The 22,368-nt window shown below is 43.7% G+C and overlaps 1 protein-coding gene across 6 annotated transcripts in view; it reads left to right on the forward strand.

Annotated features, from left to right (window-relative positions):
- Nucleotides 1-22,368, forward strand: part of DUS2 (dihydrouridine synthase 2) — a 70,811-nt gene that overhangs the window by 38,602 nt on the left and 9,841 nt on the right. For 5 of the 6 annotated variants that reach the window (XR_012906752.1, XR_012906751.1, XM_075940319.1 and 2 more), the window contains exons 8-13: nucleotides 3,130-3,195; nucleotides 12,590-12,660; nucleotides 14,366-14,452; nucleotides 17,280-17,448; nucleotides 19,187-19,270; nucleotides 20,623-20,744. Coding sequence is in view for 4 of the 6 variants with exons in the window: in XM_075940319.1 (XP_075796434.1) it covers nucleotides 3,130-3,195; nucleotides 12,590-12,660; nucleotides 14,366-14,452; nucleotides 17,280-17,448; nucleotides 19,187-19,270; nucleotides 20,623-20,744 (599 nt within the window). In the remaining 2 variants the exon portion in view is untranslated. The remainder of the gene's footprint in view (nucleotides 1-3,129; nucleotides 3,196-12,589; nucleotides 12,661-14,365; nucleotides 14,453-17,279; nucleotides 17,449-19,186; nucleotides 19,271-20,622; nucleotides 20,745-22,368) is intronic. The other variant, XM_075940317.1, reaches the window with a different exon arrangement.

Consider the following 22,368-nt stretch of genomic DNA (forward strand, 5'->3'; position numbering starts at 1 on the left):
CACTGGGGAAGGGGGGAGCCACAACACCAAGCTTGTGGACAGGTGGGGATGGGACTCACTATCTTGCCTGCCTCCGGCCCAGGTAAGTGGCCCCAAACCCCTACACCTGGCCTTCAGCCCCATTCCGGGGGTTGGGGAAAGCCCTGCCAGATCCATGCTGTGCCTCTCCTTGAGAGCACCAGTGGGAAGCCCTGTTTTTTCAGCTCTAGTGTTCTTCCTGCTGGTCAGTCATGGTCAGCACAGCTGCAGCTGCCTCCTGTTTGCTGCTGGAAGGAGAATGCAGCAGGCAGTGGCCAGCAGGTGGCGTTCTCAGACAGGGTTCAGAGGCAGGAAGACGGGAATCCACCTAGGCAGACTGTGTGTGATAGAGGGATAAGGGTGTGAGAGTGAGTGAGTGGTATGTGTGTCACCCCTCCCTATGTGCACCATAAAGCAGGGTTGGGGCGGTGGTCTGCCAGCCCTGTCAGGGTGCAGGACTGAAACCATAATCTCTGGCACCTGCAGTGGGGCAAAATCTTGATCCCCGGTGGCTCTTCCCACACTGAATTCCCAGTGCTGTCAGGCTGAAGCCCTGATCCTCAGTGCCCCCTCCCTCCCAGCTGAAGCTCCAGTTCCCAGCACCCCTCTCTCCTGAGGGCTGAAGCCGCAAACCCTGGCAACCCCTGCAGGGCTGAAAACAGGAGCTGAGGGGCTGATTTCTTTAGCTTGAGCATTTTAAATTGCTAGAGAATGGCAGCCCATGATTCCCTTCTTTGCGCACAGCGCTAGACAGAATTTTGTTGATGTTTGATGTGCACAAGGCATATTTCTCACACAAGACACATGCCTTTGGTGGTGAGGGTGGCAAGGCTCCAGCTGTAGAGCCTCCATTTTCCTGGCAAAACTAAATCCTGACCCTGTTTTAAATGAGGATAAGAGGAAGCTTATCCTACCCGTGGAGGGGGGGAAAACGCACTTGGGAGGGAGGAGGCACGAAGGAGTAGGGAGCGCAGTAACGACCATGCTCCCTAGGGGAGCAGCCTCGCTCTGGGGAGTGCAGGGGTGGTGTTGGCTGAGGAGTAATGGGGTCAAGAGGGTGTTGGCATGGGAATATGGTCACCCTAATCATGTAAGACTTGAATGGTAATTGTCTTGCTATACTCATCATTGGTGAGGCCTCAGCTTGAATACTATGTCCATTTCTCACTTTGTATTGTCCAGAGGAGACCAGCAGAAATGATAAAAGGTTTACAAAACTTGACACGTGAAAAAAGGATTGCACGTTTAGTCTTGAGAAAAAGAAGATTAAGGGAGGGGCCTGATAAATCTTCAAATGAGTGAGGGACTGTTATAAACAAGGACTATTGAGAGATTTAGGTTAGATATTAGGAAAAACTTCCAAACTATACAAATATTTAAGCACTAAAATAGGCTTCCAAAGAAGGTTGTGGAATTCTCATCATTGGAGTTTTTAAGAAAACTTGGACAAACATCTGCCTAGGTTTAATTGGTCCTGCCTTAGTGCAGGAGGTTGGACTTGATGATTCTTGAGGTTGCTTCGAGGCCTGCATTTCTGTAATTATACAATCCACCTCCTTCCTTTCAGGTGCCTTAATCTTAAACATGTATGCTACATCAGTTGCCATTGACATTGTAGAAGCTGTCACAGAGAAACCATATAGCATTATTTATAGAGTCTCACTACCTGTTGATGTAGCATATTAAATGCTGCTAGAAAGGGTAAAAAACAGTGCTCTATTTTTTACATGTGACTTAAGGAACTATGATTTGAAAATGCAACTAAGTATGTTTGCTTTAAAAAGAAGAAATATAGATACAATCTAAATGTCAAGCTAGAAATTTTATTTAAAAAATAGAGTATTTTAGCCTCATGGGGGTTGAAAGAGAGCTTTTTTATCTTGCATGCATACTTTCTGCTTATTGTAGAGATTTTCATGAAGACTGCTAGCATTTTATTACTACAGTTGAACATAGCTTATTTTGTAAGTAGAAGACTGAAAATAGGATTCTCAACTATTAATCTTTACTTAGCGTTATCAGTGTTTATCAGTTTTTATCCTAAGTCTATGTCTCTGTTGTAAGGTGATTATCATTTTAGAGAAATTGTTTTCTCAACAGTTGTGCATATTCTGAATATTCATTTTACCTAAATATTATTGTATTTATTAGGTGATTGAGGATGTAGTTGAACTATTTCCAATAACAAAACTCAAGTTTTTATGTTTAGTTTGCAAAAGTTGCTTGGGCTTATGTTCTCATGACCAGTTCAACTGCTCCCTAATGATTTGTCAGATAAAATAATTCTTAACAAAAATATTTAAAGGACTTAATTCAATTCATATTTGTAATTTTTCAAATTGTATTAACTAATTTTTGTTTTTATATCCAATACTTGAACAATTCAATTTTGCAGTAATATTAACAAATGTAATATCTTAAAAATTTAATTCTGAGTATGAATTTCCCTATGAATTCCATTTGTAGAGCCAAATCTTTCATGCTCTACTTATATTCTTTTAGCAGTGTCAGATTCCTTCAGCAGGCTTTGGAGACTGACTTTGCTCTTGGCTGGTAATAGTTTGTGTGTTAATGATTTTGCTATCTAATAATAATTTGAGCACAAGAAAGTTCAATATTTGCATAAACATAATTCTGTGTTAACCCTTAGCACTTTTTGTCTGAATTATTAATATGGACTCTAAGAACTACTCAAATAATTATTGAGCTTATATTGATTCAGTTTTTACAGAAACTCCAATAGCAGTGAAAAATCCACAGGCTTGTTTTCGAAATGTACATTAGCAATGTCACTCCAGCAAATCTTAAAGCCGATTAGCAAGATATTACTGTAGAAAATGGTGTCTAGAGACCCAGTGAAATCAGAAGAGAAAATAAAATAAAAACTGATTTGATTATAAATAATTTATCCAACCTACGTTTATATTTAAGTATATACAATGTATGTTCCAGTGGCATGTAAACATAAATACATGCATTTTAAAAAGTAATATTATAGATATGGGTTTTTATATATTTTTCTTTACAGAAGTATTTAAATGTCTTTACAGGTTCAAAAACAAGATTTACTCATGTAGCTTATGTATAGTATTTATCCCTTCCTTTCTTTAGATTCTGAGTACCTTGGTTAAAGGAATTTGCAAACCAGTGACCTGCAAAATCCGAATCTTGTCTTCGGTAAGAATATGCTTTATTATGCTTTGTTCTGGTTATTGTTAACCCTTGGAGCCAGATTAGAATACTATAGACATTAGAATGAAGTTTTAACTAATTTTAACCCATTGGCTTAAGAGATACAGAAACGTGTACTTTTTTTCTGAAATAAGAGTATCCACACATTGACTCAGTAGGACAATTCCATATTTAGACAAGCCCAAGTAACTGACAGCGAATTTCTCGGAGAGTCAGGATGGTTGAATCAACTTCTGTTGGTGAGAGGCAGGTTTTTATACAGAGCCCCTCTTTAGATCTTGGTAATGTATGCAGAGTGCCACAGTAAATACAGAGTGGAACACATTGCTTAGCATAAGTAGTGAACACTTATTTCAAGGGACCATTCACGGTGAATTCTTTTGTTGACTCAGTCTTAAAGAATTCTTTCACAACAATGAAGATGCCACAATTACCATACCCCACTGACACTCTTAAGGAAAAGAAATCCCATAGTAGACTATCACGCTCTTGATCCTTTAGGGCAGAGTGGGGAACCTTTTTTGGGTCTGGGGCTGCTGACCCACAGAAAAATCAGTCGAGGGCCTCACACAAGTGAGGAGTAAAGTAAGAAGCCCCTGACTGAGAGGAGAAAGACACTCCCCACATTCCTCTTGCACACCAGAGTCTAGGGGGGCCCAGGCTAATAGATTTTGTATGCTTCAGCCCTGTGGGTGTGTGACGGAGGATTGGAGCAACAGGGCAGGCTCCCCAATGCTGAGCCTCAGGGGCCAGATCCAGGTAAGCCGGAGGCTGCATCCGCCCCCCGGGCCTGAGGTTCCCCACCCCTGCTTTAGGGGAAAAAATGGCGAGGAAATCCTTAACAAACACCACATTCACCACAGTCTGTCCACTGCTGAGAGGACATCTGTATAGTTTCTGAAACTCAACTAACAGAGAGTGATTAAACCTTCGGATCAAAGGGTCACCATTGTAGACTTCAATTGTGATAGGTTCCTGAATAAGGCCAACCAGCAACTGTCTGACTCCACCTCCTCTCCATACCATAATTTACCCAGGAATTTAAGGATGTCATAAAATCCTTCCCCAAACAATTCCAAGAGAAACTCTACAACCTCACCCCCAATGAACACACCTCAGGGGACCTTCTGTGTTTTTCCCAAGAAACAAACATGGGATCCCAAGCAAATCCATCTCTTCTGGCCCTGGCATGCTTACTAAAGAAATATCCAGATTTATAAAAACCATGCTAAAACCATTCATCACACGAAGGTGCAGCTTCCTCCATGAGACAACTGACTTCTTCCACAAATTCCACATTAACAGTTTCACTCAAACTACTGTCCTTGCTGATGCAGTTGGTTAGAACTTACTTTTAGTCAATAATATTTTTTTTGCATGGAATAGAGTTTTTTAACTCAAGTAATAAATTTGTTTTGCCTTTAGTACTTACATCTGTTTGTTTTTCAAATTGCTGCCTAATTATGTGCACAGTTATTATGTCTGCACAGGCAGACTGAATTTGTGTACATGTATATGGACAAATGTGTAACTAGTACAAATATATCTGATGTAAATGCAATCACTGATTAAATACATACATTTAGGCATGTATTGTACACATTATTTATATCGTGCATAATAAAAAAATTAAATAATAATTAAAAGACAATCTTTCTAAAAGCATACGAAAAGACTGAAAACAAAGTTTTCAGCTAACAATCTAGGAGAAAGATTGGGTGGCTAACAGATTGCAACTACCTTGAATAGTACTTAGCCATCCAATCTTTCTCCTATATTGGTAGCTGAAAACTATATTTTCAGTCTTTTGAAGCTCTGTTAGAAAGATTGTCTTTTTTAAAAAATATATATATATTTTTATTTTTGGTCTTAGGCGGGGGGGTGGCCTGCCAATGTGAGCTGGAGCTGGCAGGGGAAGCCTGCATGTCAGCGACCTGCTAAGGGGGCCAGGATGTGGCCTGGCGAGGGGAGTGGGCTGGGGTCCAGTCAGCAGGGGGGCTGGGAGCCAGCGCTGGCGGGGGTGACCTGCCGGGGGGGGGGGGGGCCAGGATGCGGCCTCTCAAGGAGGGGCGGGAGCTGCTTGGCGGGCTGCTAGGGGTGGGAGCTGGGAGCCTGAGCTGGCAGAGGTGGCCGGGCACACAGGCATGGCACACAGGCAGGCGGGCTGGGTACAGGAGCTGGTGGGGGCGGGTTGCTGAGGGGGGTCAGGAGCCAGTCAGTGGGCTGCTGGGGGGACTGGGAGCCAGAGCAGGTGGGGGTGGGCTGCCAGAGGGACCGGGAGCCAGCCTGCCCAGTTGGCGAACCTGCCAGGGGGTGCAGCCTTCCGACGGGGGGCAGGAGCTGGTCAGTGAGCTGCTGAGTGGTCCAGGAGCCGGTCAGAAGGCTGCTGGGGGGTTGGGATCTGGAGCTGGCAGGGGCAGCCTGGGGAGAGCCGGGAGCAGCGCAGCACAGAGGCAGGCAGGCCACCTACAGAAGCTGGCGGGGGTGGCCTGCTGGGGGGGAGGGGCCGGGAGCCAGTCGGCAGCCTGCTGGGGGGGCAGGGAGCCGGTGCTGCCAACACGAAGCCAGCTCGAGTCAGATCTGGGGATGGGGGCGGCCTCCCGCGTTGACCACAGCAGGAGCCAGGTGGCAGAGCATGCTCAGAGCATGCCTGCAGGAGCTGGCGGGGGCAGCCACATTGGCATGTGCACAGGAGAGGCAAGCAAAAATCCCGTGACAGAGAGACAAGAATGGTGATGGCTTAATAGAAAGATTGTCAAAGAATACTAGGATTAGAAGGGATCTCGTGAGGTCATCGAGTCCAGTCCCCTGTCCTCATGGCAGGACCCAGTACTGTCTAGACCATCCCTGATAGACATTTATCTAACCTACTCTTAAATATCTCCAGAGATGGGGATTCCACAACCTCCCTAGGCAATTTATTCCAGTGTTTAACCATCCTGACAGTTATGAACTTTTTCCTGATGTCCAACCTAAACCTCCATTGCTGCAGTTTGAGCCCATTGCTTCTTGTTCTATCCTCAGAGGTCAGAAAGAACAATTTTTCTCCCTCCTCTTTGTGACACCTTTTAGATACCTGAAAACCACTATCATGTCCCCTCTCAATCTTCTCTTTTCCAAACTAAACAAGCCCAATTCTTTCAGTCTTCCTTCATAGCTCATGTTCTCTAGACCTTTAATCATTCTTGTTGCTCTTCTCTGGACCTTCTCCAGTTTCTCCACATCTTTCTTGAAATGTAATGTCCAGAACTGGACACAATACTCCAACTGAGGCCTAACCAACTCAGAGTAGAACGGAAGAATGACTTCTTGTGTCTTGCTCACAATACACCCGTTAATGCATCCTAGAATTGTTTGCTTTTTTTGCAGCAGCGTCACACCGTTGACTCATATTTAGCTTGTGGTCCAATATAACCACTACATCCCTTTATGTACTCCTTTTAGACAGTCGCTTCCCATTCTGTATGTGACACTGATTGTTCCTTCCTAAGTGGAGCACTTTGCATTTGTCCTTATTAAACTTCATCCTGTTTACCTCAGACCATTTCTCCAATTTGTCCAAATAATTTTGAATTATGACCCTATCTTCCAAAGCAGTTGCAACCCCTCCCAGCTTATCATCTGCAAACTTAATAAGCGTACTCTCTGTGCCGATATCTAAATCATTGATGAAGATATTGAACAGAGCCAGTCCCAAAACAGACCCCTATGAAACCCCACTTGTTATAACTTTCCAGCAGGATTGTGAACCATTAATAACTACTCTCTGAGTGCAGTTATCCAGCCAGTTATGTACCCACCTTATAGTAGCCCCATATAAGTTCTATTTGCCTAGTTTATTGATAAGAGTATCATGCAAGACCATATAAAATGCCTTACTAAAGTCTAGGTATACCACGTCCACCGTGTCTCCCTTATCCACAAGACTTGTTATCCTATCAAAGAAAGCTGTCAGATTGGTTTGACATGATTTGTTCTTTATAAATCCATGATGGCTGTTCCCTGTCACCTTATTATCTTCCAAGTGTTTGCAGATGATTTCCTTAATTACTTGCTCCATTATTTTTCCTGGCACAGAAGTTAAACTGACTGGTCTGTAGTTTCCAGGGTTATTCTTACAGATGGGCGCTATATTTGCCCTTTTCCAGTCTTCTGGAATCTCTCCTGTCTTCCATGATTTTCCAAAGATGATAGCTAAAGCCTCAGATACCTCTTCTAACAGCTCCTTGAGTATTCTAGGATGCATTTCATCAGGCCCTGGTGAGTTTCAGATGTCTAACTTTTCTAAGTAATTTTTAACTTGGGTTTTTTAAATTTTAACTTCTATATCTACCTCATTTCTACTAGCATTCATTGTGTTAGGCATCCCTTCATTATCAAACTTCTTGGTGAAGACTGAAACAAAGAAGTCATTAAGCATCTCTGCCATTTTCAAGTTTCCTGATACTGTTTCTCCCTTCTCACTGAGCAGTGGGCCTACCCTGTCCTTGGTCTTCCTCTTGCTTCCAATATATTTATAGAATGTCTTCTTGTTTCCCTTTATGCTGGTAGCTAGTTTGAGCTCATTTTGTGCCTTTGCCTTTCTAATCTTGCCCCTGCATTCCTGTATTGTTTGCCTATATTCATCCTTTGTAATTTGTCCTAGTTTCCATTTTTTATGACTCCTTATTTATTTTTAGATCATGCAATATCTCCTGGTTAAGCCAAGGTGGTCTTTTGCCATATTTTCCATCTTTCTTATGCAGCGGAATAGCTTGCTTTTGGGCCCTTAATAATGTTTCTTTGAAAAACTGCCAACTCTCTTCAGTTGTTTTTCCTGTGGGACCTTACCTACCAGCTCTCTGAGCTTACCAAAATCTGCCTTCCTGAAATCCATGGTCTCTAATTTGCCGTTCTCCCTACTACCATACCTTAGAATCATGAACTCTATGATCACTTTTACCCAAGCTGCCTTACACTTTCAAATTCTCAACCCTATTTGTTAAAATCAAATCTAGAACAGCTTCCCCCGTAGTAGCTTTTTCAGCCTTCCAAAATAAAAAGCTGTCTTCAGTGCAGTCCAAGAACTTACTGGATAGTCTGTGTCCCTCTGTGTTAATTTACCAACATATGTTTGAATAGTTGAAGTCCCCCATCATTACCAAATCCTGCGCTGTGGATGATTTTGTTAGTTGTTTAAAAAAAGCCTCGTCCACCTCTTCCTGCCTGGGTAGGTGGCCTGTTGTAGACCCCTAGAATGACGTCACCATTGTTTTTTAGCCTAAGCTAGAGACTCTCAATACGTCCATCTCCTATGTCCATCTCCACCTCAGTCCAAGTGTGTACATTTTTAATATATAAGGCAACACCTCCTCCCTTTTTTCCCCACCTGTCGTTCCTGAGTAAGCTCTACCCTTCTATACCAATATTCCAATCATGTGTATTATCCCACCAAGTCTCTGTGATGCCAACAATGTCATAGTTGTATTTATTTATTAGAACTTCCAGTTCTTCCTACTTATTACCCATACTTCTTGCATTTGTATATAGGCATCTAGGATACTGATTTGATCTTGCCTCCCAGTTCTGCCTTGTCCCTCCTGTCTCTCTGCTATTATAGCCCACACTCCCTCCCATTTCCAACCCATCTCCCAAGTCTCCATGTTCTTCACTTACCCATGGGCTTTGGTAACCTGTCCCCATCAAACCTAGTTTAAAGCCCTCCCCACTAGGTTAGCCAGTCTGTATCCAAATACGGTCTTCCCCTTCTTTGAAAATGAACACCATCCCTGCTTAGCAGTCCTTCCTGGAATAGCATCCTGTGGTTGAGGAAGCCAAAGCCCTTCTGGCGACACCATCTTCACAGCCAAGCATTCACCTCCAGGATGCACCCATCTCTGCCTGGGCCCCTACCTTTGACAGGAAGGATTGAAGAGAATACCACCTGTGCTCCAAACTCCTTCACCCATACTCCCAGAGCCCTGTGGTCACTCTTGGTCTGCTCGGTGTCACACCTTGCAGTATCATTAGTGCCCACATGGATGAGTAGGGTGGGGTAGCAGTCAGAGAGCCAGATAATCCTTGATAATGCCTCCATAATGTCTTGGATATGGGCCACCAGCAGGCAGCATACCTCCCGAGATGACACGTCAGGGCGACAGATGGGTGCCACTGTCCCCCTTAGAAGATTCTCCTGCCACCACTACCCTATGTTTCCTCTTCGCAGTGGTGGAGCAGACCTCCCAGCATTGGGGGTACGAGGCTTCTCCTCCTCTGTTGTAGGGGGTGATTCCTTATCTCCTGTATCAAGGAGAGCATAACAGTTTCCTAGTACCATGGTGAGAGGATTGGGAGCAGGGATGGAGCACTGCCTGCTGCCAGAAGTAACTATCTGCCAGTGTCCACCCTGAGCCATCTCCTCCTCCACCAGTGGTGTGTCAGCAGTCTTGTGTACTAGGACAGCTACCTCAGCTGTCTCTCCTTAACCTAGTCACCTCCTCCTGTAACTCTCCCACCTGCTGCCTGAGAGATTCCACCAGCAGGCACCTTTCACGTGGTCCCCCCAGCCTGGATATAAAAGTGGGAATTGCAAGCCACAGTCCCTGCAAAACCACATCAGGATCTGGGTAGAGGCATCCATGCTCTGGCGGTCTGTCTGGCTACAAATGCAGGTGGAGGAGACAGAAGCAGTGCTGGCACAGGTGTTGCAGGTCTTCCTGACCATCATAGGCCTCCTGCTGTCAAACTCCCTCTTAAACTCCCCTGTCTGCTTATTGTCTAATAAAAAGTATTACTAACCATGTGTAAAATCAGCATATCTTCAGCAATGTTCATAGATCTAAGGCTAGAAGGGACTGTTGTGATGATCTAGTCTGACCTCTTCCCCAGACTATAAAGCTTCCCCAGAATAATTCCTAGAATATATTGTTGGGAACAATATCCAATCTAGATTTTAAAATTGTCAGTGTCAGAGAATCGACCACAATCCTTAGTATGTTGTTAATGGTTAATTAGTCTCACTGTTAACAATAGGTATGTAAAAGGTTAACTGGTTAACCGGTTATCCAGTAAGCAGTAGGCTTATTGGAATACTTATTTGGTGACTGATTAACCAGATTGCCAGTCTCATGGAGCCAACTAGCAGGAATCGGAGCAGATCAGGGTGACAGGCAGGGCCACATGGTAGTCAGGCAGGACCCCAGCCATACTTCTACAGGCCCAGATCATGGCAGCAGCCCCACCTGCATGATGCCAGCAGCCCCGGCAGCAGATCCCAGCACCAGATCCCAGCTGTGCAACAGCAGCCCTGGACTCAGTCACACCACAGTGGCTCCTCGCCCACGCAGGGCAGTGGCTGCACTGCAGTAATACCAGCCACAGTGGCTCCAGACCTGAACTGGGCTCCTTGCACTGGCGGTGCCATAGCCCCAGCAGCCTTGGTCCCAACCCCAGCAATTCTGGCCCAGGTTGCAGCCACATCTGGCCATGGCCCCGGCTCCTGGGACTGGCCACGCTGCAGCCCCAGCAGCTCCAGACGCAGCCCCACTGGCACCAGACCTCGCCTGCACAGCAGTAGACCTGGCAGCAACCGTGAGAAAAAAACCCTTCTCCCCGCTCTGACTGCTCTACCCCTGTCAACAGTTAACCTGTTAAACTTATATAATTTTAATTGTTTAACCAGTTAACTGTTTTGATCAGTATTTACATCCCTAGTCAACAACACACACCTAATTTCCAGTGTGAATTAGTGTAGCTTCAATTTCCATGCATCGGTCATGTTATACCTCTTTCTGCTAGATTGAAGAGCTCATGATTAAATATTTATTCCCCATGTAGGTGTATATATAGGGTGTATTCAAGTCAACCCTTAATCTTCTCTTTAAGATAAATAGAATAAGCTCCTTTAGACTATCACTATTAGCCAAACTTTCATATCTTTCAATTATTCTTGTGATTCTTCTCTGAACCCTCTCTGTTCATCCACATTCTTCTTGAATTGTGGACCCCAGAACTGGACATAGTATTCCAGCCATGGTTGTACCAATGCCAAATACAGATGTAAAATAATCTACTGGAGACTTTCTTGTTTATGCATTCAAGGATCGCTTTTGCCCTTTTGGCCATAGAATTGCATTGGGAGCTCATGTTCCACCATGACTCTCGCCTCCCCCATCATTAGATCAGGGAACTAGCACATTACTGTTTCCCTTTGAACTATTGTCCTAGATTCTTTTCCTTCTTGTTTCAAGCAGGTTTTGCCTCTCATGTATCTTCTAGCAGAAAAAGCAAGTGAGCTTTTGCCTCTAACTCCCTGCCATCTGCTTCTCCCCAAGGATGAATGTGCTACTGTAGAACCTCAGAATCATGAACACCTTGGAAATGGAGGTTTCTCGTAACTCTGAACCAAATATTATGGTTGTTCTTCCAAAAGTTGACAACAGAATATTGACTTACTACAGCTTTGAAACTTTAACTACGCAAAAGGAAAATACTGCTTTCCCTTTTTTAGCAGTTTACATTTAATACAACACTGTACTCTATTTGGGTTTTTTTTGTTTGTTTTTTTGTTTTGTCTGTAGCTGCTGCCTGGTTATGTATTTTCCGTTCCAAATGAGGTGTGTGGTTTACTGGTCAATTTGTAACTCTGGTGTTTGCAGATCTGAGGTTCTACTGTGGTACTTTCAGATGAACCACAGTCTACTAACCCAGCTTCTGAAAAGAAAGTAAATCCTTTGCTTTTTCTGAAAGGTGCATAATTGCACATACCTGGATAAACTGGCAATGTCCTGCGAATATTCCATGCATCTTCTGTTAGGTTTTTGTTTTCTCTTTGAAGGAATAGAAGGCCTTTTTTTCCCCTTATTTCATGAGGCTTCTAAATGTATGGCTACTAACCAAATTATTCAGTCACAGGGTCATTTTTCAACATATATGTGCTAGGAAAATCTTTCTGGATATTTCATACTTGAATAGATGTGAGGATGAATTGACATTCAATTTGAGTGATATCTTGAACATTCAGAATGCACTATATATGCCTTATAGCATATTCAGTGCAATAGTATCTGGAAATCAAATGCGTTTCTATATCTTTTTTAAGATAATCCAGAGACAGGTGAAGAGAAATCATTTCAAAAGTTATATTTCCTAGATCAAACAAGTTCTTTAGGTATAATTTCTAAGTGTTAAAAATGGCATGACTAGAATCCTATTTTAGCCATAATAAATAGTTCTCTAAGTAAAACTTAGGGTTATGTTCATAGTGAGTGTGATTATTTTAATATGGGAATTGTGTATACTTTGATGGGAAGACAGATTTCCTGCATGTATTTGTATAATGATCATGTGATGAAGAATTCTTTATCAAACTAAAATGTGTGTGCTGTTTTTTTCTGTTAAGCTTGAAGACACTATAAGGCTGGTGAAGAGGATAGAAAAGACTGGTGTTGCTGCTATTGCTGTCCATGGACGGTAAATATGATTTTGTGGAAAGAATTATGATTACTGTTATTACTTGTTGGCAGATAGAGCACAATAAATTATAACTAGCTAGTTCATTTCACCTTGTCTAGTTCACCTGCAAGGAAGTGGTTCTGATTTCAGCGAGAGCAGTTGGTGCTTAGTACTTTATTATAGTAAGCTTCTTATTCAGGAGCGACAGTAGAGAATTAGGATCTTAACTTTATGCTTCTGTTTTTCTAAAACAGTGGTTCTCAAACTTTTTGGCCCATGGCCCACCCCACTCAACACAGACCTTTCTGTGGACCACCAGCCAACCACCCATCATAACAGGAATAGACTGAGGATGGGGGGGTCTGGTTGGGAGGTGGGGTGAAGGAACAGTCTGAGGGGACAGAGTTTGGCTAGGAGTTTGACCACAGGAGTGGGCTGAGGGTGGGGAGTCTGGGTAGAAGTGCACAAGCAAGAGCAAGGGAGGGTGCACAACCAAGGGTTAGTGCAGAATTTGGCCAGGAGGGAGAGTGTAGGAACAAGGAAAGGCACAGGAGCAGGCTGGGGGTAGGGTGTCTGACCAGGAGAGAGGGTGCAGGAGCAGGCTGGGAGTGCAATGTGTCTGTGATGGGGTGGGGAAGATGCGTGATGGGGATGGGAATGCGGGATCTGGGCATGAGGGAATGGGGAGTGCTTATGTGGCTTTGCATCCCTAGCTACTCCCTCAGGCACGACCTCTTGCTGCTCCCATTGGCTGTGACTGCCCCCACGCCACGTGGGAAGCTGGTACTGGCACTCCAACCTTGTGGTGGAAGGTCATGAGGCTGGAGTGTCAGTGTAGGTTCCCCATTGCAGGGGGGAAGAACGGGGCTGAGCTTGAGCCGCGGCCCACTTGAAAGGTGGCTAGTAGTCCATGGACCACAATTTGAGAACCACTGTTCTAAAACTTTAGCCTTAATAAGACCAAATACAGGTTGAACTGCTCTAGTCCAGCACTCTCTGGTCTGGGAACATCTGTGGTCTGGTGTGATTTTAGTTAGCCAGTTGTCCGCTTATCACGGGTGTGGCCCTGTGTCTTGTGGTCCCATAACATTTGTTTATAGCTGCCAGTCAGGGCTCTTCATGTTCTGTGCTTTAACCCACTTCTTTGGCTGACAGATATGGAACCAGAGGCACAGAGTAACAAATATAAAGCAGAAAAAGAGGAGAAGGGGGAAGAAAAAAAAAACCTCTGTCAATTAAAGTGTCTGTGCTAAATGAGGCTAATAGAGTGGGCTATAGGTGTCTGATACTTAGCCTTTGATGTCATTTGGGTGTTGAATATAACAGCCCATCCAAGAGATGTCTTTGTGCTGTTATTTAGCTCTAATTTACCTCTAAGTGTTTTCTAAGAGCCCAGTAAGCAGTGGAAGTTCTGCTAATGCTGCTAGACAAGATTGACCTCCCATGGTTGGCAAATTCTCTGGTGCTAGATTTTATTTCTCAGGTGTGTTATGTGTATAGCTGTTCAGTTCAGACATTATCTGCTTAACCTGCATAGGGACCACAATAGCAATATTTTTCAGAAGTGTTTGCTGTGAAGTAGGTGTTCATCCCTGCATACCAGGTTACATCTTGCATATGACACAAACTGAGACTGGCTAGGTTTATCACCACTGGATTGGAAGAGTTTATTTATGCACAATTTCCACTATGAATTTTGTCTTTTTCGTTCTCTGTTGCAAAGGAAGAAAGAGGAGAGGCCTCAACATCCTGTCCACTGTGAAGTGATCAAAGCTATCTCTGAAGCAGTCACTATTCCTGTAATAGCGAAGTAAGTTGGATTAGTTCAGTGGTCCTCTTAAGATATCCATATCTAGTAGCAGACATTAAGCCAAGGAAACCTAACTCTGAGCAAAAAGGGATTACGTGCAAGAAATGAAGGGTCTCCTCATATAGGACTAATGAGAACTAACTAGGATCTCTAATTCGAACTACCTACTCCGTGCCGCATGTAGCTGCGGGCACGGAGTTCGGACTAAGGGGGATTTAAAAATGGCGGCGCCTGGGAACATGCAAATGAAGTCTGGGATATTTAAATCCCGGGTTTCATTTGCAACTCCGGTTGCCCTCATTTGCCTACCTAGTTCGAACTAACGAGCTAGTGTAGACATACCCTAAGCGACTAGTCGACTACCAGATAAGCATATCAGAGAGAGGCAGCAGAGGGAGGGGAGCAGGAGCCGGTGCTAGGGAGAGCCAGCTTAAAGCCAGTTCCCCCCAGCACCATCTTTGGGGCAGGAGGGGCAAGGGAAGCAGAAGTGTAGCGGGGGACTAGGTGCAAGCAAGGTATCAGCTGATTCCCTGTTTGCACCTAGTCCCACCACTACACCTCTGCCTTTTAAATGTATGCAGAGCTGCAACGTGGTTAGCTCTCGAGCTAGGAGCTAACCCCACTGTGGCTCTCCTGTTTTCCCCCTTATCGACTAATCGAGTAATTGATGGAAATTCCTGCAATTTAACATCCCTACATTGAACCAGTGCCTCAGCTCTCGCAAGCCCCTTATTGCCTAGATACGTTTCCCCTAAATACACTTGGCTGTGGGAGTTCTGGTTTCTTCTCAAAATGTCCGGTAACTTTCGGTATGTCAGAATTGACTACTCTTCATATAAGGGATCCCTGAAGAACTTTTATGACCACAGGTTGGACCTCCCTTGTCTGGCATCTTTGGGACCTGATCGGTCCCGAACGAGGGAGTTTGCCCAACCAGGGTAGCTCAAATCCAGCCCCTGTACTGATGTACTTGGGGGCTCTCCCAAGAACCCTCAGCAGACTCGGCTGGGTTCTCCTCCAGGCTTCCCACCCCCACTCAGGCCCACTGCTGGCCTGCCAGCCTGGCCACCAGACTCTGCTGCCCTTCAGTGGGGCTGCAGTGCTGGCCTCAGCCCCAACCATCAGGCTCCACACCTGTGGCAGAGCTGTGATGCCAGTCTGGTCCATGCCTCAGCCACAAGGCTCCATGCCCCTGGCAGGGCTGCGCTGTTGGCCTTAGCCCCAGTCTCTGGGCTCTACTCCATAGCAGGGCTGTGATGCCAGGTCCAACCCCAGCGTTGGCTGTCAGTCTCTGTGTCCCCTGGTGGGGCTGTGATGCTGAATCTAGCCCCAGTTCATCAGGCTCCGCACCCCTGTCCGGGCTGTGCTGCTGGCTCTGGCTCCAACTGCTAGGCTCTCTGCCCCTGGGTTGGATCCTCTCCCAGCCCCGGGCTCTCAGCTCCTCTTCCAGCTGCCAGACCCTTGTCCCAGTCCCCAGACTCCCAGCCAATGGCTTTCTGGTCCAGCAACATCCATGGTCCTGCAAAGAGCCCCTGGACCAGAGAGTCCTGGACCAGAGAGGTTCAACCTATAGTTTCAGTCCACCTTTAAAGTGAGTCAGATGTTCTGTTATAGTTAGGAAATTGTTGGGAGGGAAAAACAGGGTTTTTAATTATTTCTTAGCTCGCAAAATTAGCTAGATTGATAATTTTAGAAAATGAGGTTTTCTAGCCGTAGAACATATACAGCATAGATAGAGGCAGAGCACGCTTTGACTCACTGTTCCTCTGCCAGTTTGCCTCAGACTTAACCTGGAGGGGCCTATACTCATGCAATGCTTGGCCTTTCTACGGGTTGAACCTCTCTAGTCCAGCATTCTGTGGCCTAGCACGTATGTGGTCCGGCATGATTTTAGTTAACTAGATGTCCACTTTTCATGGGTGTGGCCAAATTTCCCACAGTCCCTTAATGTTTGCTTACAGCCACCAGTCTGGCTCTAAGTTCTAACTTACCCCTAAATGTCTTCCAAGAGCCCAGTAAGCAGTGGAAGAGTTAGTAATGCTGCTAATCAAGGTGAGTTCAACATGTACTACAATTTCCAACAAGGAATACCAGTTTTGGGGGACTTTTTCTGACTTTTTCAATTCCCTTTCCACTGGGAATTGAACTGAGATCTTCATACTCATTTTGCACAGGCCACCAAACAGTATTCTTACCAGAACAACTGACTGTTTCAAAATATTGTGTAGCTAATGAAGATGTGCTTTTCTCCTTTAAGAAAATTAAGCCAATATACACTTATTTAGAAAAACTAAGTCAATTTACACTTATTGGGGGTGTAACTTGACTTAGGGAGTATTGTCCACTAGAAACTGGATTGGTATCACTCATCTCATTTTATAGAGGCTGTCTACCAGTCACCAAATGCTAATATCTTTTGGTGACTACTGATCTGGTCTGACTAAGGAAGGCTTTCCTATCCCATTACTAATAATCCTCCAAACCATCCATTCTCCCAGATTTTACCAACAATGAATAACATGACAGTCAGTTAGTTTTCTGTAGTATCATGTGTGCTCAGCTCTACCAATCTGAAGAATACACTGTTATCTGCATGGCGGTGTCTTGTTGATTGTAACAAAGATGCAAAAACAACAAGGAGTCCTGTGGCATATTAAAGACTAACAGATTTATTTGGGCATCCGACAAAGTGGCTTTGACCCGCAAAAGCTTATGCCCAAATAAATCTGTTAGTCTTTAATGTGCCACAGAACTTCTCTTTGTTTGTGCAGATACAGACTAACAAGACTACCTATCTGAGGCTTATAACAAAGATGTTCATTTTTAGTGGAGGATCTCATGACTTCATCAAAGAATATACTGATATTGAAGCCTTCCAACAAGCAACAGGAGCTTCATCGGTAATGATAGCTCGTGCTGCCATGTGGAATCCATCCATCTTCAGAAGAGAAGGCCTTTGTCCCTTGAAGGAAGTCATGCAAGCATATATCAAATATGTATGTTGATTTTACCTATAATTAACATAGTTTAGAGATCTTAACCCAAGTTTGTGAAAAGTGTTTTTAATTCCTTATTGTTTTTCAATTAGTAAAGATCCTGTAATATTTTTGTGTAAGATGAAAACTATTACAATTTTTAACAATTTTTCAATGAATACATCATTCAATTTTTGTCCAGTAGACAGTCTTACCTCAAGTAATTTTTTGGGAGATGCGAGTATGTTACATACTGTGCTTGACTATTCTCATTCTTGATGCTCAGATCTTAGAACGATTTCTCGGGCTTTTGGGACTCCCTCAAAAATCTCTGTGCTTGTGTACAGAACTAGTGCCAGGAGTGCCAATGGTAGGAATACTACAGCAGTGGATGTGATATTGAATGGAGCAAAGTAGGAATAGAAAGATGAGTTCTATTTAGGCAGGCGATGGAGTTTCATGGTTTTCTAAAGTCATTTAAACTACTGTAGAGAATTATTTTTGTCTTCTAGAAACGTAGAGTTTTTTCAAATGGCAGAAAACCACAGAGAAGGTTGTTTGGTCAACTGTTTCATTGTAGTGTTATAGTTTAGTTCAGGGCTACTCAACCTTGGAAGCCCTGGAGGCCACAATGATACTCATACCACAGGCCGAGGGCTGCAATTTAAGTGAGGTTGCATGTGCATGCAAATATATATGCAAATAGCTTCTTTCACATTGACGAGCATAAATACAAAGATTAAGGCAAGACTATACAACACACAGGCCCCATTTAAGTTAGTTCTGCTGATATTAATAAAATTCAACATTTACCCAATTTACCCATATGACAGCACTTTTAATGAGCAATGACAGTCTAGGAATTTAACTACTAAAATGCATATCAGCAGAAGACCATTATATTGACTCATTTTTTTGTTTTGGCTCCCACCTGCATAAACCCAAACTGCCCTGCGAACCACAAATAAATGAGCCGTGGACCGCATGTTGAGTAGCCCTGGTTTAGTTGGTGAGTTGGCCATATAATGTTGACAAAGAGTGGCATGTGGAAAAAATCATGAAAATAATTGGACTTCACTCACTTTGACATTGTCTTAATTTTTTTCTTATTCAATTTAATAATCATCATGAAAAAGCTACATGTTAAAAATCTAGAAAAGTTCAATCTAAATTAAGTTAAAGTTTAAAGCCTTAAATGCATCATAAAGATATTTATTTTCAGTCCTACAAACAATTTGCCAAATTTATTTGTGCTATTAATTCCATTGTCATTGAAATAAATCACAGATTAATTTGGCCTAGTCTGTTGAGTTGCTTTTGTTATGCAGTTAAACTGCAAAGATTATTCCAAAAGCAGAATTTACATTACATCTCCTACTACTACCAGAGGTGGCTTATGTCCAGATCAACAAGATATTTGTGAATGTGAACAGTCCTATTGTCTTCAGGGGGACAGCTCACACCAGGCCTGGGCAAAACACCCTCCACCAGCCAAGCCACTGGATGCAGCCTGCAGATGCAGCAGGGATGCTCAGGCAGGCTCCTCTGCTTGCCCTGCCCCAGAACACTGCTCAGAAGAGTGGCTGCTAGTCTGTTTGTTTTTCACAAACTGTGAGCAGGGGGTAGGGTGCTTCACAAGCTTTTCCCACCCCTAGCACAATTCCATTGGCCAGTTTCTAGCTAATGGGAGCTGCCTGTTTCAAGAACAGGCTGCGTGTGAAGCACCAATGCCCCCCTCACTTCAGGCTCTTATTCACAGAGCACATGGCCCTGCAGCCTGTGCAGGGGCGAGGCAGGCTTCTGCCTAAGAAATGTGCTGGGCTGCTGGCTGGGAGTCTCACTGGTAAGTCTCCTGGCCAGACCCTGCCTCTGGCACCCCAGTCCTTCCCTCCCCCCAACCCTCTTTCCCTCTACCCCGCATAAACCAAACCCTCTGCCCCCTCCTGAGCCCGTGCCCCCTTCTAGACCCTACACCCCAATCCCCTCCCCCAGATCACAGTCCCCTCTTGCCCAAGGTCCCATCCCAGATCCCTTCACTGTAATCTGCTGTCCTGGGTCACAACCCAAATCCCTGCATCCCCTACTGCACTCCGTCCCCTTCCCTGGGTCACAACTCCCTCCTACCCTAGGTCACAGCCCAAACCCTGCACCCCAGGTCACAACTGCCTCCTTCACCCAAACTACCTCCCAGACTTCACAGGCCCTCCTACACCCAAATCCCTTATCCCAAGTTCCTTTTTGCACCCAACCTTCATCCCAGACCTCGCACTTCCTCTATTAATATAATGACAGAGTGTGGCCCTTGACCACTTTCCAAAATCTTGGAGTTGCCCCCCACCAAAAATTATTGCCCACTCCTGGCTTACACATAAGTATCTTGCTAAATTGGAACCTTGGCTAACAATGCTGTATTTGCAGTAAGTGCAAGCTGAATTTATTTTTATACATCCTCCCCCAAACAACTTTGATCTGTTTAAATCTTGAGGATAAAATCAAGGAATGACAAATGGAAATAGACAAAATCAAATTAGTGGCACTTCAACTGTACCCACAAGTGTAAAATCCATCAATTTGAGTAGAAAGGTAAAATGTGTGTAAAATGCTTGTCAACTTTCTTGTTTTTCACAAGTGTATAAAACACAATAAAATTCAGATTTTGTCCAGGAAAAAAAACTCCAGAACACTTCTGGACTTTATTAATAACTGAATACTGACTTAACTGAGAACTGTGTACACCAGGGGTGGGCCATGAGTTGGAGGCTGCTTGCTGTGGTTAGCCCCTGTCAGGCTGTTGGCACTTTTTTTACCTTTGCATCTGCAGGTATGGCCATTCACAGCTCCCATTGGCTGTAAATCGCCCTTCATAGCCAATGGGAGCCGTAAGAAGCTGTGTCTCAGTCCATGCCACTTCCTGTAGCTCCTATTAGCTGGCAATGACAATCTGTGGCCAAAAGGAGCTGCAAGTCCTGTACCTGTGAATGCACAGATAAATAAAGCACTTGTGGTCCTCCTGGAGCTATCCCTGGCGAGCCGTGTCTAGCCTACAGGATACTTATTGCCCACCCCTGGTGTACACTGTACTGTACATTCCTTAAACTATTTAAGAGATGCAGCTAGAAACATGTGAAAGGTTAGGTAATAGGAATTGTTATTTTGTTAGTGTATTTTTACATATTACATGTCTCTTTCCTTCAGGCAGTGCGATATGATAATCACTACACTAACACAAAGTACTGTCTGTGTCAGATGTTAAGAGAACAGTTAGAAAGCACAGAGGGAAAGAAATTGCATGCTGCACAGTCTACTCAAGAAATCTGGTAAGTATTATATATAGGGAATAGGAATTGCTATACCAAATCAGACCTGTAGTTCATCTACTCCAGGTTCAGGTCTCCAGCAGGTGCCAGCATTTTCTCTGCTGATATCAGACAAATGAACTTTCCCTTTACTCAGCTAATTCAGAGGGAATTTTTTCTACCACTGTCGTAATATAATTCTGTTTGCAATATGCTGTTTTACATCTGCAGAGTAACCTTTTACCTCCCTTTCTTTTTGGTTGTCTGGCATGCTGCTTCCACAGCAATGAGAGACAGTGTTAGCCCAGAATGTTCTCAATGCATCTGTACCTAATGTGTCTTGACCAGAAGAAAAGGGGGCTGTTACCTCTTTAATGGCTTCCTACATAAGTAGGAGCAGAGGAAAAGAAAGGGGAAAGTTTACCTAATCAGAGGAGGGAGGAGCTCTTAGAAAAACTGTTTAATTTTGGATGCATATATGGAAACTATAGGCACAGTTTATAAAAATGAAATAATTAAACACAGACCATCACTGTGTGTAAGAACAATGTTGTGCCATTTGGAAAATATGGCTCATAGACTTTGTGCATTTTGTACACTTTGAAAGAAATTGATCAGGAAACAGTTTCACAGAGCTGTCTTCGCAGGACCATAGGCCTGGGGAGCAATGTTTTGAACAGTCTGTTTAATTATCAGATAACTGAAGAACATTTCATTCTTTTTAAAATATAAAAAAAAAAGAAATCTGTGTAGATAGTAATGTGATTTAACCCTGCTGCCTTGTAGTGTTGATGTTAAATTGACACCTGTAAAAGTTTAGGCACACTAGAGTTTTCATTCTCAATGAGTGTGAGATTGTGCACTGATATATTAAGGTCAGAAGAGAGTTTCCGTGGCTCAGCATATATGGATGGCCTTGTTCACTCTTATGAACATCCTCACTTACATAATAATTTACTGATAGTAGCACTAACAATGGAGACTGCAGTATACACAGAAGACATGCATTTTTACTACTGAATTGCCTAACCCCACCTGTTTAAAATGACTAAATACTGTATACCCTGTAGCTTTCAGAGTTACTACATCCTGTGGGAAATTATAGATTCCAGTTTTGTCAGTGTAGTTATGCCTATGAGATGTCTAATGCATAAAATGTTAATCAGAAAAAGGACTCTAAAAATGACATCACCCGCTTTCTCTGTGTGTTCACACTTTCATCTGTTTACTCTTTTGATGGTGTTCATTACTTTTTTGTTCCTACTAGCTCTTCACAGCTGATAAAGGTCTGGGGGAGAGAGCTGGGTTCTTTATTGGCTTATGCAGCTGTAAAAGTTGTAACTTAATTGAAATTGCTGTGATGGTTTTGGTGATGCTTTTGATTTGGCTTTCAGATCCCAGGTTGAGTCTTTAGGTCAGCAGGTAGAATAATGAACTTTTCTTGAAAGCGGAGCAAACTTTGCAAGAAGAAAAGGAGAGATGATGAACATGAGTCATGAACCCCATGACTCTAGATAGCATTACTTGGCAGCATTTAACTGTACCTCCCCTTAGTTTTTCAAGCACATGTAACTTATTTGAAAGAATATTTTAACTTATTGAAATGTGGTGTGAGGACACTCAGATTGACTCTTAAGGCTAATAG

Source organism: Pelodiscus sinensis, chromosome 12 (genome assembly GCF_049634645.1).
Source record: "Pelodiscus sinensis isolate JC-2024 chromosome 12, ASM4963464v1, whole genome shotgun sequence".
Taxonomy (NCBI): domain Eukaryota; kingdom Metazoa; phylum Chordata; order Testudines; family Trionychidae; genus Pelodiscus; species Pelodiscus sinensis.